The sequence below is a fragment of the Podarcis tiliguerta genome (assembly GCF_965153285.1).
Source record: "Podarcis tiliguerta genome assembly, chromosome: 1".
NCBI lineage: Eukaryota > Metazoa > Chordata > Lepidosauria > Squamata > Lacertidae > Podarcis > Podarcis tiliguerta.
In genome coordinates, this window is record NC_139534.1 from 31,818,982 (window position 1) to 31,834,779 (window position 15,798).

The following is a 15,798-nucleotide window of genomic DNA, read 5'->3' on the forward strand; positions in this document are numbered from 1 at the left end:
CTGAAGATATGCTGAGCCCACATGATTATGGGCAAGCAGTTGGTATGACTTGAATTGGGCACAACAAAGGAACTCTCCATATTCTCCATACAGATTACCACCCTTTGCCTCTTCATATACAATTTTCTAAGAGCATGCTTTTATTTGACTACAGACTTTAGGATCATAGTAATGGTACATATATACAGAAGTTTTAGAACATATTTTTTATTAATACCTAGGAAACATTTTAAAGAAATTCTAATTGTGTATGTCCAATTTACATGTAGACATTATTATTTTTTTAAATGAAATCTTGCTTTCTTTGCTATGTTTCTAATACATTTTTTTAAAAAATATATTTTTAATCAGGTAATAAGCAAGATGTTAACTATTTCCTAATGGCATCTTCTGGTCAGGACAGCACAATTAAGATATGGCTTATTTCACTCACTGATCATACAGGTATGTATAATAATAATAACAATAATATTAATCTTCTTACACTAAATTGCTAGCTTTCATACTGTTTTGCTTTTAAATTGTTTTCTGCTCAAACAGTAAGAAATATTCAATTAACAAAAAATATCAGTTTAACATGCTGTGTTATGGGATTTCCATGTTCACTCAAGCGCCAAAATGCTGGGAAATTACTGCTATTAAGAGCCATGCCATTAGGCAACATTGATATGGTATGGTATCCTGTGGTTAGTTCTAGCTTCACCACAGACTTGCATCTCAGTAGCTGACCTGAGTTACAAATTTGTCTGTCTGAGTGGAATAGATGCATGCCGTCAATGCAAATGAAGCTAACATTCCTAGTTACAAGTATCCAACTGGCAACCAGTACCATCCACATAGAATGAGAGCACTGTAAGGGACCTTGAAGGACATCTAGTCCAACTCCCTGCTTAGTGTAGGGTAGCCACAGGTGACGTTGGCTTTGTAATTAGAGTTATGATGGAGGCTACTATACGCACAAAGCAAAAAGGAAAGAAAGGGCACTTCCCAAACAATGGAAAGTCACTTTCTAGTGAACAATGAGTGCCCTAGGAGCAATTGAAGCACTGACTGGGAGTACTTGGATGGAACTGAGGTGTGACTCGGTGTCTGAAGCCCTGCTTCTCATTCCAGCAAGTGGAGGGGGGGCAGCCATATTATGTCCCTCTTCAGGAAACAAGCTGGCTTTGGGTTCAGCAGCTCCATTGCTTCCCCCATAATGTCCCATTTGGGGGCGTTACTGTGATTGATTACTGCCACACTTTTAATGGGTACAGCAGGGGCCTCTATGTTGGTGGAGCCCACTCCCCAGTTCATCCAGCATGGATTGCAGGTTACAATTCTGGCTGTTTACCTAGAAAAACCCCCAATGCTAAGTATACATTTCCTTAAGTAAAGGGAGTTTGCTTCTACTGTACTCAACACCCTTCCACTGTAGCCACAGTGCTCAGGGCAGCTTACAGTGATATAAAGGTACAAAATAATATCATACACCGAAAGCAGTAAGAAGCAATGAAAACAGGAAAACAGGGACAGCAGGTTAAAAACAAGAAGGTCTTTTCTAAAGTTGTGTGTTAATGCTGCACCGTGTACAATGACTGACTGAGTAGCATAATAGTCATTGTTCAGTGCACGATGTCTATTCTGTTGTTTCATATTGTATGAAGATAATTTGAGTCTAAAAAGCTTTCTTCAATATGTTTTCATATACTAAAACAGCTTTTTATATGTTGCATAAACATTAGATTTATAGCATGTGTATAACCATGGTTTACGTATAAAAGCTATGCTGAAGAGAATAAATCTTGTCATAACACAGTGGAAGGCCAGGAAGTTCTTGAAGCAAAGATTTGAATGGCTTTGTGCAATATTTTGAAACACGTTCAGCTAAACAAAGGATTGTTTGGGTTGTGCTAATGTAGCTTTGCAGTCTGCCCCATATATCCCATACGTTCCTGCTTTCTTTTCTTCCAGCATACTGAAATGTACCATGCTCTGCAAATATTTGCATATTGTTAATATTCTGATAGCACAATATGATTTTCATACCATAAAACTGGGTGTCTTGTGGCTTTAAAACATGAAGCAATAAAATATTCCACAGTAATTTAGTGAACAGCGTTAGTAGTTTCTAGAATTGCAATGTGGGAGACTATTAAATTTTACTGTTTTGAGACCTTTGATGTGGGCTTTTACAGTGTTTTCCCCTAGAAATAAATACCTGAATATTGTATATTCCTCAGTCTTTAAACTATGGATACAGTGAAATAAATATTGTTCCAAGCAAAACCACTGTAATAGTAAAACCGACTAGAGTGAATCTTTGTATACTCTGTGATACTGTGGAAACTTGTGAGACCTTAGTCACAAATAATGGCCTTTACAATTTGTTTAGCTACCTTTTCAATGGAAAATGTGAAGTGTTACAGGCATAATAATGCTCTCTCATGTCTTCTGGGTATGTCATATTTCCTTAGGCGATGAACATGCCCCCTCTCCGTGTGTACTAACCCAGCCCTAGAGCTTGCTAATGTACCTCAGCCATTAATTCTGGAGAATTAAATAAGAGAATTTTTGTTAATGAGGAATCATCATTTTAGGTTCCTGCTAGCATTTCCCCTATGGTGTGGGGTTAGACTGCCAAGCCAGCACATATGCGTGCCTCTATTTGTTCCTTCTGTCCTACCTCATAGGGGTGTCACATCCTTTTGGGTGAATGAAATCTGGTATTAAAGTTGGAATAAAAGGCTGCCTTCTTAAAATGTACTGTTTCCTTCCAAGAGGGGAGACTTGTTGCTTGTCCAGGTATGTGGGTCAAGACACAGAACATAGCCAAGCTGTTATAATTTTAAGTAGTTTCATATTTAAAGGCTGAGTGAATGGTAGTATCAAATGACAACCTTTCCAAACTTGAATTTAAAAATTATGTTCATTTTTAAATGTATAGGCCTTGAACTGAAATGTAAATATACGTTAAAAGGACACACTGCCCCAGTTCTGGCTTGTGCATTTTCCTGCGATGGACAGATTTTAGTCTCTGGGTAAGAATATTTGCTTCATTTTTATGATTCAGTTTTACATTTGTTGTGCTCTGTTTACTTGTTTTCTTAATTTATTTGTGTCTGTAATTATATAGAAGCTTCCTATATAATTTAAAATCCATTCCAAATTAATGAAGATGGGCCTATATATGATGTCATAATGGCTACAGTATCACGTTATGAAAATGTAGGGGTCCGCATGGTGTCCCTGAGTGCAGTTCATTTTAACACGTGCCACATTTTCAGGATATACACTATTTAAAATAATGGAACTTGCCATTCTCAATGTGTAGCATTTATACTGCCCTCACAACCCACAATGGGCCACTTCCCCTACACTTATTAAAAGGTTTGTAAGCTAAAATATACATACAAATGCACTATTTTTTCTGGAGTTAAAGGCCACATTTGCACATCACACTTAAAATACGTTGTGTTGGCTGCAGCCAGTCTCAGACTCATGCGCTCCCCCTGCCCATCTGCAATTGAAAAGAGGAATTTAGAAGTGGATCCATAGTTGTGGTTAGCAGTAACTTTGGTTAGTTTCAACAAGCTATCTTCGAAGTTGACTTGTTTAATATTAACCATATTGTTAACCACAGTTGGTTGCTCTGGGCAACATGGCAAACCACAATGAAACAAAAGGGAAAACAAAAAGCTGCTAAACTCTCAGTCATGGGAGTGGGGAGGGCTGTGGCTCTTGCACATCATGCTAAACTGAAATTTAGTGAAACGTGAATTCAGTCAACCTTGCTGCTTGAGCTACATGGAGCAAATTTTTCGAGCTGTAGGTAGTGGATTCTTTAACAAATCACATCCATTCATGATGAAACATCATTCTCTATGCAGTAGTTCAGCACACGGTGAATTCCTGTTATGAGACATTCTGTAGTATATTGAGTTGCTTTTGCCAAAATTTGGAACACATTACTCCTCTTCAACTGAGGATCAGGTCAAAGCTATCCAGAATATAAGGCTAAATGTGAAGTTGAATAGGCAAAAGCATTTGGGAAATGTTGTTGCTTTCTGTTGCAGAGGTGATTATGCTTTGCTGATTATTAGATACTCAGTTGGATCCTTAAGGCATTGGCATTTAGAACTGCTTGCTCTGTTCTTATTCTATCAGCCTTTTTTTAATTTTCTTGAAGTTTCAAAGGAAGACAGAACTCCATATGTTAGCGTAAGGTGAAAAAAAACCTGAATCACTGTCTTGAGTACCACAGTGAGTTCTAATATGAGTGCTAGCATTGCAACTTACTGAGTTGGTACACGTAAAAGCTGCATATAAAACTGTTGCTTATCTCTGTTGCAAGGCAAATGTTGCTGTATCTCATTTACATTTCTCTTACATATACCCCATTTAATTTATTTCTTCCTAGATCTGTGGACAAAACAGTAATGATTTTTGAAACTGTAAGTATGTAAGATATTAATCATAATTTTGCAAAAATAGCAGTGTAGTAAAGGAATTGTGAGCTTTTTCAGTGGTGCAGGACTTATTGCAATTAGATAGAGGCTTTACTCTTGGAGACAAAACAGGGCATAGGGTTGGACTGTTAACATATTTTTATTATTCATTTTGAGAAGCTAAGCAAACATAATAAAATGTTTAAATTACAGTAATAGCTCACTGTCTTGTTTACATCTTAAAGTCAGCATAGTAAATGATGCTATCGTGCACCAGTGTATCAACCTCTGAACATTATCAGTATGTAATTTCAGGATTTTATTTCATAATTTTGTTTGAACCTGAACAATAAATATGCTAAAGGCACTTCTTGTAATAATCTTGACCCAAAGAAATTCAAGCGAGGCACTGGGCTCCCAAGTTTTTTATAATCCAATCAACACTTGGAAAGATTGAGTTGGAGAAGGAAATACCTCTTTTTTCTTTTCTTTTTTTATTAGTTCACATGTCACATTAAACCATAATTTTAAACTTCTACTGCCTTGCTGTGGACATACCAAGCCAGAGTCTTGAGTTATTGTGTTGTCTGACCCTGGGCTCATGGTTTAGAATCAGAATTGGAGAGAAACAAACAATGAATAGCAATTAAGATTTGGTCTTAATTGGGGAATATGACCCTAGCACCCAGCAATTCAATTATGCTGGGATCTGCTTCACCAGTGCATTCATTTGCAGAGAATATGGTGGCAAAGCAGATCCCTGCAGCAAGGTGCATTAAACTGATGAGTGGAGGGTTCAATTCTGCTGGGTGCTGCTTCACTAGCATGTTTTCTATGGGGGAAAGCAGACCACTTTCCCCATAGGCCAACTTTGATAGTTAGGTGGGACTACCCATCTATCAGTCACCTGATGCCATCATAGCATCAGATGATTGACAAATGGGAGACTACCTATCAAAGTTGATCTCAGTGGGTTAGAGGAAGATAAAAATTTGGCTTGCCTGGTCAAAAACGTTCCCCACACTTGTTTTAGAGGGTATGTTCATTAGTCTGTTACAGAAATAATGTTGGCATATGTAGCAACTTAGACTCACAGATTTATTGTGCCGTAAACCTTTATGGTTAAAACATATGTGAAGTCATCACTTAGGGAGGTATATGTCCTATGTTTCTTTTGGGAACTGAATCTTGTGACTTCTGAAAATACTGCTTAGAGATACTATTTTTATTAAGAGGAAGGTAATTGTTATAAAACAATGTTAGATATGTTTGTGAAGGGTAACATCTAGTGGCCAAGTATGCTAACCACAAGCTCTTTATTCTGTAGCGTAATTCTATTAATGTTCCAGTTCCTGCTTTTTCTCTTGTCTGGCTTAATTCTAGATAAATAATCTTCAGTGATAAAATGTTAAGTGATCAGTTCATCTGTAATATTAAGTGGTAGAATTCTGTAAGTGGAAGATGAGGGATGTCTATGCATTTATAAAATTTTCTTCTGCCGCAGCTAATGATTCTATTGTAATTTCAGGAAAATTGTTCAAACTACCTTGTCCTTAGTTGTAAATATCTGTAAATACATTCCTTACATCTGTCCTTTTTGGATTGTGAAACTTCCAGCAGACATTTTCCAGTAGAAATTTAGATTATTGGTTGTAGTTGTGTTTTTGTTTGTCTTAACATACACAATATTTTGTTGTTTGCAGAACACTGGGAACACCTTACACATTTTGACTCAGCATACCAGGTAGGATATTAGTACAACAGTTTTCATTATATTAGCTAAGAGGAAAAGTTAAAATGTGATATGTAAAATGTGAAATGTATCTAGCAAGCTACTTTTATTTCTAGATATGTTACAACTTGTGCCTTTGCACCAGATATGCCACTATTTGCTACGGGGTCAATGGATAAATCTGTGAACATCTGGCAGTTTGAACCAAAGCAACATCTGAAAGGTTAGTAAAGGAATGCTTTTGTCGTGTGCTTTATAAACTTTACATCACCATTTGTTAAGATATAATCTATATGAAATGTATGTGAATAAACTTATATTGAGTCTGATAATTGATCCATCTTGACTAGACTACTTTGGCTGGCAATGGCTTTCCAAAGTCTCAAGACAGGTCTTTTCCATGGTGCTGAAGTCCAAGAAATGTAGACTGCAGAAAATCCTTATAAATGTTAAATAAATTAACAATGCAATGCAGGTATAACTGTAATGCATTATATGTAGGGCTGCCTCTGAAGAAGGTTTGGAAACTTCAGCTAGTGCAGAACTCAGTGGCCAGGTTGCTCACTGGAGCAAGAGAGTTTGAGCATATTACACCGATCCTGGTTCGACTCCACTGGCTATCAATTAGTTTCTGGGCCCAATTCAAAGTGCTGGTTTTGACCTATAAAGCCTTAGATGGCGGAGGACTGCAATATCTCAAGGAGCACCTCTTTCCATATGAACCTACCCAGACCCTGAGATCATCTTCTGAGGCCCTTCTTCATGTGCCTCCTCAAGAGGTATGGAGGGTGGCAACACAGCGGCTCCCCGTCTGGGGAATGCTCCCCAGGGAAGTTCCCCTGGTGCCTTCATTATACACCTTTCGGTGCCAGGCAGAAACGTTCCTTTTTAACCAGTCCTTGGGTTGATTTGATTGACATCCTGTGCCCTTTTAAAATAAAGCAGCATTTGTCTTCTAACAAGTCAAGGACACTATGTAACACTTTCTAAAACATGTAAACATGTAAATGTACACTGAGAGTCAGGTTTAGAGCAACGTTCAAAGGGTGGCCTGTTTCACCTGAAATATGTTCTTCTTGTATAAAATCTTCCTTTGCTTTGCTCCAGAAAGGTCAGCAATAGAGGAGCCAAAGATATTTGCAGAGAGCTGGTCAGAAGAAGAGGTTTCATCTTGGCTGTGCACACATGGCTTACAAGACGTAGTTGAGATTTTCAAAAGGAACAACATTGATGGGAAAGAACTTCTTAATCTCACAAAAGAGAGCTTGGCTGATGATTTAAAAATCGGTAAGACTGTTAAGATAAATATTTGTTAATACTTTTAGGATTTTTGTGCTAGCCTTCCCCAACATGGTGCCCTGCAGATGCTGTTGGACTCTAACTCTCAGGGATGGTGGGAGTTGTAATCCAAAATATCTGGAGGGAACCAGGTTGATTAATGCTGTTTATTCATCCTGTGAATATCACTCTTGAAAAATTATTTGGCAGTATTAGAGATAACATATATTTTCACACTACTTCATTTGGTGTTTTCCTGTTACTAACGATAACTAATATAATTTCACGTTAACATGAGATCATAAAAAAGAGAAAAAATGTTTTTTCTCCTTTCTTTAAAAAATATGCCGAGGAATCAGTACTGCACAATAACTCTGTGCTGTGCTAGCCATGTGGGGTTATTTTAATTAGTAAATTAGTATTGCCGTAGTGGTTTGACTCTTATTAAGCCCAAGTACACAAATTCACAGCCCAGTTCATATGTTTAGTGCTTTCTGTAAAAAGAGGCAGAGCTATCTGGCTCTGCTCTTCCTCTTGTCCAGCGGTTCTCAACCTGTGGGTCCCTAGATGTTATTGGGCTACAACACCCATCATCCCTGAGCTCTGGCCTTGCTAGCTAGGGGTGATGGGAGCTGTAGTTCAACAACATCTGGGGACCCACAGGTTGAGAAAGGCTGCTGCAGTCAATACAGGCAAGAACTGTTTTAGGTGTGTTCAATGCATGTACTCATGGCCACAACCTGGAAGTGGCCAGAAAAGGGGACGAGGCAGGCTTACACGTGCTCCACTGATGTGTGTGTGTGTCGGGAACGCAACCCCTGCACAAAACAGTTGTTGCCTGCTTTCCGGTGGCTCTGTTGTTCTTGAGATGACCATATAAACTGACCTTATCCAGGCTGTAGTATTAGAAACTGATTCAAATAAATGAGCACAGAGCTCAAAGTCAGGAGGCTTTTAGCTTCTTCATGAACCTAGGAGTTCATTCCCTCTATTCTCTTTTTCCGAGTCAACGTAAATAGTTTTGCTTTAAATGGCCTACTACTAAGTGAGATTGTCTGAAGAACTAGGAGTTTTTTCCCTTTCCCTAATTTCATGTGAGTGGCAAGGAGTGGGGTGATGATGGGAGAAACCAAGGCAAGGTGGGGTAGCAGAAAGAGAGGAAAGGAGGTACAGTGGTACCCCGAGTTACAAACGCCTCAGGTTACAAACTCCGCTAACCTGGAAGAGTTACCTCGAGTTGAGAACTTTGCCCCAGGATGAGAATGAAAATCGTGTGCTGGCGGCGCAGCAGCAGCAAGAAGCTCCATTAGCGAAAGCACACCTCTAGTTAAGAACAGTTTCAGGTTAAGAACGGACCTCTGGAATGAATTAAGTTAGTAACTAGAGGTACCACTGTAGTAAAAAAGGAATGGTGCCACCTTTATGGCTCCAACCCTGCATACTTTCAGCTTTGGTCTTGCCCACTGCGATCATGCAGACTCCCATCAGATTACCACCAAGGGAGTATGGCTATTGACAAGCGGGGAGGAGAATGCTGTCCACTCATCTTAGAAGAATGGAGGATATATATATATTGTGGACCATTCCTCATATACACACTGAGTTCAACATGCTTTGCATATGCAGCAGTGAGCTACAGCTGACTGCATGTTTGTAGTATTAGATCTGTATTTTCAAACACACTTTTGTCTCTAGAGTGTTCAAGGAACATTCTCCAGTCTTGTGGCCTGTAAGTTTCATCTTACTCTGCAGCATATGATTTGTTTTGCTTGCTTGTATAACCTGTTTTGAATCGGGTTCCTTTGTCATATTCTACTTTAAGAACTGTTCTTTGATTTTCCACTTTAAGTTTTATGAAGTAGATTAAATTATGTGTGGAGAATTATGCCATAGGGTACAGCCTTCCTCAACCTGTTGTCCTCCACATGTTGTTGGACTACAACTTCCATTGGCCCCAACCAGCAAGGGACAGCTAGATGGGACAGGGGATGGGCCTATATGATTGCAAGTTGCTTTCACTTCTTCTGTGCCGTGAACATGAGGGTGGTGGCACAAGTTACCAAACTGTTCTAATGTGCCCTTTTCTTCAGTGCTATAAATGTATGTGTGTATATAGCCTCTCAATGGTCTTGCTTATCTCTCTGGTTTTTGCTCTGCCTAGTAGTGGTGGCACAGCCACTGCCTGAGTGGGAAGCACAAAGCTGTTTGAGTGAATGATCTCATTAGCCTTTAAAATTCACTATTAATCCTTACCTTCTTTCTGTATGTCACCCAAAAGTTGGAACCCATAAAAAATTACATGCTGTATCAAACTTTTTTTAAGACGTGGAAGAGGAATTGCTTTTGTGTACATTTATTTATTCAAGGAGGCCAAAAGTTTCCAAGCTTATCAGTTGAAACTAATAAGATAATGCTGATAGTTGGCTTATATGAAAATTAAAAGCAGTGAGACTGAAGATGAAGTCCCTAGCTGGGCTGACCTCTAGCGTACACACTACCACTGTGGAAAAATCAACATAATAGCTTGTTGCCTGAGTACTAGGACTTTTAATGACACCACTGAGAACTAATTATAAGCTACAAATAAGAAAATAATAGAAGATGTGGCAGAGCATGTCATAATGAGATGAGTTATGTGGTGTACTGGGTAAACAAAATTTAAAATATTTTAGTTAGCAGAAATCCCTGTCTTCCATAATTCATACAATATTAACATAATAAGACAATAGCAGATATTACTTAATGGACTTTCCCATAATGTGATAAATACAATGTAGAATATATCACAGGAAGATACAGATATAGGCACATACATATATGTGTGTGTGTGTGTTGGGAATGGTGTTCTGCCCAACCAGATGCTTAATGAGGTATCCGATTATTTAAGTTCTACCCCACATGAAAAAGCTATTGTTATAGTGTAAATTCTTTGTTTTAAATCACATATATGCCACCTTCCACATAAATGATTCCAAAGTGGTTTACAAAACAACGACAATATAATATAGACAGCCATAAGCATTAGGCAGTCTCCTCTGTGGACTCTAGTGGTGTTTGGAAATTAGCAGAGTTGTGCAGACCAGCTGCCTCCTGGCTTCATGGTAGAACAGGACACATGCTGCTGTCTCAGGTGCTCCCTGAGCTCATCTAATGACAAGATGCTGTGGAGAAACTAAAAGCTAAAATTCACGTGTAGTCTAACCTGCCTAGAAGGTGCACCATATTAGCTTAGTTAACTTTATTTATAAGAAAAAGTATATACCGCTTGTAAGAAAACCTCTAAGTGGTTTACAAAAATATTAAGCATTACATATCTGTTTTAAACCATTTAACAAGAATTCTAAAGATGTTCAAAAGATTCTTAAAATCAACAGAATATAGAGGTAAAACATGTGTAACTTCTACATGTTTGGCTAGGCTTGTCCTGTTACATTAGTTTTTTCTTTCTTAATTGAAAAGGTGACCAGCAGATGGTTTACATAGCATTTCATTAGTCTGTTTGTTTTTGACACTTCTTTGGAACAATTTTTTATTACCATGCAAATAGAAACAGCCTCTCATCTAAGCTAATTGCCATGTAACTACATAAACATTAGTTAAATTAGGACAGCAAAGGCCATGGAAATAAAGTACAGGATTTTCACATTCATTCAAATTCAGTGTGGTTACACATTAGAATGTAAAGGTATGTTAATACACCCACCAGCCACTATTTCTACCTCCTTCTACCTGTTATTTTCTTTCTTTCTAAAACATCACTAGAATATCAATTCCTGTACAAACATAGTTAATGAGTCCAGCTGCTCTTCTTTTGCACACGTGAAGGAGAATCCACATAGAAAGTAATAAAAGGTTCAAATAATGATTGTGGTGGGGCATCTAAGCAGTTTGGGAGTTAATAGTTTGCTGACTGAATTCTGAGCATTGCTAATGAGTTGTAATGACAACTTTGAAACAGGCTTGTTTTTTATTTGCTTGAATACTTTTATACTGCTGAAGTTGACTGCAATGTGATTTAAAAGGCTCTCCTGTCAGGTTCTTCACTGGATGATATTGGTTGAAAATAGTGTTATGCTGCTGCAGTATCTACATTCACTCTGACAATATTTCAGCAATAAATCTGGGGGGGGGGGCTTATTTTCCTATCTGCAAGTAGCCTTTTAGTCTTTGCAGTTACATTATTCCCCTACAATTACTGTATTTTTCGCTCCCTAAGACACACCTGACCATAAGACACACCTAGTTTTTAGAGGAAAGCAAGAAAAAAAATATTCTGTGCAGAGCATGTAAGCGGCGCTCATTTTTCTTGCTTTAAAGCAAGCAAAGCAAGAGCCGCTTACATGGCTTCTGTCCCGCTTTGCGCCGCTCTCACTTTGCTTGCCCATCCCTCCTCCTGCCTCGCTGTAAAGCGCAGTGACTCCGGAGCAAGGAGGAGGCGACACCGGGACAGGTGCTTTGCTTGCTTTACAGCTTTGCTGTGAAGCCAGCAGAGCAAGAGCTGCTCAGAGCCCCTTCCGTCCCTCCTCCCGCCTTGCTGTGAAGCCAGCAGAGCAAGAGCCGCTGACAGGCTGTGCACAGCTCTCACTTTAAAGCGACAGATGGAAGCCATGGCTCTGGCTGCGGAGGCATCCCTCAGCTCGCTACTGTAGTGGCAGCCGAGGGATCCCTCTGCCGTCCAGTGCATTCGCTCCATAAGATGCACAGACATTTCCCCTTACTTTTTAGAAGGAAAAATATGCGTCTCATGGAGCGAAAAATACAGTAATTTATGGGAACATGAGGCGCATCAGAGAATGACAGAAAAAGAGAACTCCAGCCTACCCCTACCCTATCCTCACTCTGTAGTCTCAGGACATCTTTAAAGACTATACAACAGCAGCATTTGGGCCATTCTTCTAATATACCATAATGTTTGAAGGGGCAATGTGTGTCCAGGTATCACAAGTGGTACATTTAGACTTTTTCAGTGTTACAGAAAAAGAAGAGATGAACTTAGACCAGAAGTGCTTCATGGCATTTGTGGAAAGAACACTTACAATTTGAATTGTAATACAATCAAATACAATTAAAAGCATACAGCATCTAGCACAGTGCATTACAATTGCTATGACAGGCAGAAAAATAATTAAATTGTTCACCAGTGATTTTAAAATGATCCAAGGGGTGAAAGGTTTGGGAACCACTGCTTTATGCAATATATGCATAAGATAAGCATTTTCAAGTTTGATTGTGGCACCAAGAAGACTCTAAAGTGGTCATTATTGTGAATTCCTTTCCAGAATCGCTAGGTCTTCGCAGTAAAGTATTGCGTAACATTGAGGAGCTGAGGACTGAAATGAAAACTGCCAGTTTGGGTATCCCTGATGAATTCCTATGTCCCATAACAAGGGAGCTTATGAGAGAGCCAGTCATTGCTGCAGGTAGGTGTGATGAAAGTGATTTGTATGTTTTTATTATTTCAGTTCAGATAAAAAGGCTCAGGTATTAATAATTTATCTTTATGATATAAAACTACTCAGGAAACTTTTAGTGCTCAATATTTTTATAGCATTGCCCCAAACAGCAAGGGAAACCTTTTCTCTGGTAAATACAGCAAAGTCTTGCATGCAGGCTCTTTATGCCTTTGCATAGTCCCTGTGCCCAAGAATGCCATTTTATCTACACAGTCTAGTGAAGTTGTTCAGATGGTCAACAGCTTGCTGGGTACAGACATGTCACAGGGACACTGCCATTTTGTCTGTTTTTGCCATATACTTCCAGACAAAATGGCAGCCCCAATGAGTTATCCAGAGGCTGGGTTTTGGTTTTGCAACTAAACATTTATGATGATATGCAAAAAGGTGTATCTTAAAATGTTTCAGAGAATTCATTGCTGTGAATATATTAACAAAACAATAGTAGAGCTGCATGTGAAATTGAAAAAAGGAATAATGTGCTCAAATTTTCTAGGTGCCAGTACAAGTCCCTACAGAACACAATTGCTCTCATTTAAATGGCCATCATATAACAATATTTGGGAATAATGGGACAGAAAATAAGACATTTACTCTTCTGTTACAAAGTCTAGTTCACAAACTTCAGCTGCATTCCCATATCCACTTGCTTTGGAGTGTTATTGAGCCCAATTGGACTTGCTTCTGAATCAACCTATAGAGAGTTGCACTATAGTGAGTGTATATGCTTGATTATTCTTGTGCTGCTGTAAGGTTGCGATTTGATCACTGGTAGATCTCGATGGCTGAAAGAGGTTGTTAGTAATATACAGTGATACCTCGGGTTACAGACGCTTCAGGTCATAGCTACTTCTGGGGAGCAAAATTAGCTACTGTAAGTGCTTCAGAGCAGTATATTTCATGGTATCTTGCAATGTTTTATGAATTATCACTTTGTTCTCAGCTACAAACAAAGCAAAGAAGAACAGTAGCAATAGTTTTGTTGCCCCCCCCCCCAAAAAAAAGTAGTTGTGGGAAATAAAGGTATAGAAGTGAAGCAGGCTGCTACTGTTTGAAAGCATAGATGTGAACTCTTCCATACACGCCTGCTTTCCCCATTGTCACCTTTCATTTCTCGCACAATGGGAAGTACTCACTGTTACAGAATGCATTAGATATTACAGTAAATGTTTGAGTAATATTTTAGTGCCTCTTACATTTTCTCACTTTGATATCAATCTTATGTTGGAAAGTGCTAAATCCAAATATTGTGATTCATTTCTTCCTCTTATTTCAAAAAGGAAGAGGTAAAGGCAACCAACACACATTTTTTGATGAGTGCTCAGCGAATGTCCAAATAAAACTATGTTCATGCTTCTGGGAAAAGTGTATGCGACTTAAGCAGAAGTAAACAATGGCTTTTACAATAAAATGGCAATGCATACATTTATTTTTTTAAAAAAGCATCAGTATTGAATGAGGGCTATTAAAATGCAGATTGTCAATGGCAATTTACTGCCTAGTCACGTCACTGTTTCGGTGCTTCTGTTTTATACATGAAAGGCAATGGGCACAAGGGACCTTGCATAGCAGCTCTGATGATTCTTTTGACAGCTTTGTGATGAACTTTGGGAAACCAATTTTAAAGCTCATATTAAAATAAGTAATATAATAGATGTGCATAGAATCCCAGCTTTCATTCAGCAAATGTTTGGAGAAGGTTGGTGGAAGAATGTTTTTCTCTACCAACAGAAAACAGTGTTCAGTCTTATCTTTTTCTTTTAATTGTAACTCCTATGAGGAGTGCAATTGCAATCATGGTTGAGGCAACATAAACTATGAGTATAAATGTATCTAGTTATTGAACTTATAAAATAGCATTCATATCTCTTTGCAGTATAGTGTCTCATATGCAAAATGAAAAGAAAAATCTAAATTTTACGTATACAGTGGTACCTCAGGTTAAGAACTTAATTTGTTCTGGAGGTCCGTTTTTAACCTGAAACTGTTCTTAACTCGAGGTACCACTGTAGTTGAGACAATAGAAAGGGGGCAAGAATAAGGAGTGGGGTCCATTTTACAAGAATTATGACTTGGAGAAGTATTTGCGAAAACATTAGAGTTGCAAAGAGCTTCAGTGCCATATTGAATGTACATGCTGTGGTGATTTCAAGTGTGCCTCTGCCTAAGAAATACGGTTGAGGGAATTCTGTATTCATGCTTACATTGTTTACAATAGCCAACATGGTTCCCTCCCAGTCATCCCTGATGATTGGTCATGCTGTCTGATGCTGTTCTTGGTCGATTGTGTGATCCAGTTCGATCAGGCCCCCCCCCCCCAAAAAAAGCTCGACAACTCTGGTCAAACCAGTGGGGTAGATCACTGCCAGAGTTTTTATAGTGGTGGTAGATCGCAGTGTCTTGGAAGTTGGACATCCCTGGTCTACAACAATCTGGAGGGTACAATATTGGCAATCTAATTTACTGTATGTTCAAGCAGATAGACCCAAGTGTCGTTTTCACTGCACGAAATAGCTTCCAATGTTCATACAGTAACAACCACGGGCTCCAACTAGCCCAGGATACTACTGCAGAGGTGGAGAATGATCAGCCTGCAGGGCTTCCCTATTAGCTCTTTCCCTGCAGTAATTAAGATTTGATTTTTCAAAACCTCTGTGGGTGTGAATGGAAGCTTTGTAAGGCCTGTTGCTGGGGGTTATAGCTGGGCGAAGATCATCTCTTGCCTTATGTTCTCCAATACTTCTGCTACAAAACCCCCTTCCTGTGCAGCAACTGACTTGGAAGAAAGCCTTCCACTGAAAGCCTAATTGCTATGTGAGGATTGCAGCTTCCTTCCATATGCACTACCACCTTGCCCACAAAGATACCCTTCTAGTACTTAAGCTTGAAAAAAGTTCTGATGCTTTTT

At 38.9% G+C, this 15,798-nt stretch overlaps 1 protein-coding gene across 12 annotated transcripts in view; it reads left to right on the top strand.

The window, feature by feature from the left end:
- The window catches only part of WDSUB1 (WD repeat, sterile alpha motif and U-box domain containing 1), a 46,440-nt gene that overhangs the window by 10,130 nt on the left and 20,512 nt on the right, over nt 1-15,798 (top strand). For all 12 annotated transcript variants that reach the window (XR_014504382.1, XR_014504383.1, XR_014504384.1 and 9 more), the window contains 7 exons: nt 352-444; nt 2,927-3,020; nt 4,400-4,433; nt 6,131-6,171; nt 6,276-6,382; nt 7,267-7,446; nt 12,717-12,857. Coding sequence is in view for 6 of the 12 variants with exons in the window: in XM_083410885.1 (XP_083267011.1) it covers nt 352-444; nt 2,927-3,020; nt 4,400-4,433; nt 6,131-6,171; nt 6,276-6,382; nt 7,267-7,446; nt 12,717-12,857 (690 nt within the window). In the remaining 6 variants the exon portion in view is untranslated. The remainder of the gene's footprint in view (nt 1-351; nt 445-2,926; nt 3,021-4,399; nt 4,434-6,130; nt 6,172-6,275; nt 6,383-7,266; nt 7,447-12,716; nt 12,858-15,798) is intronic.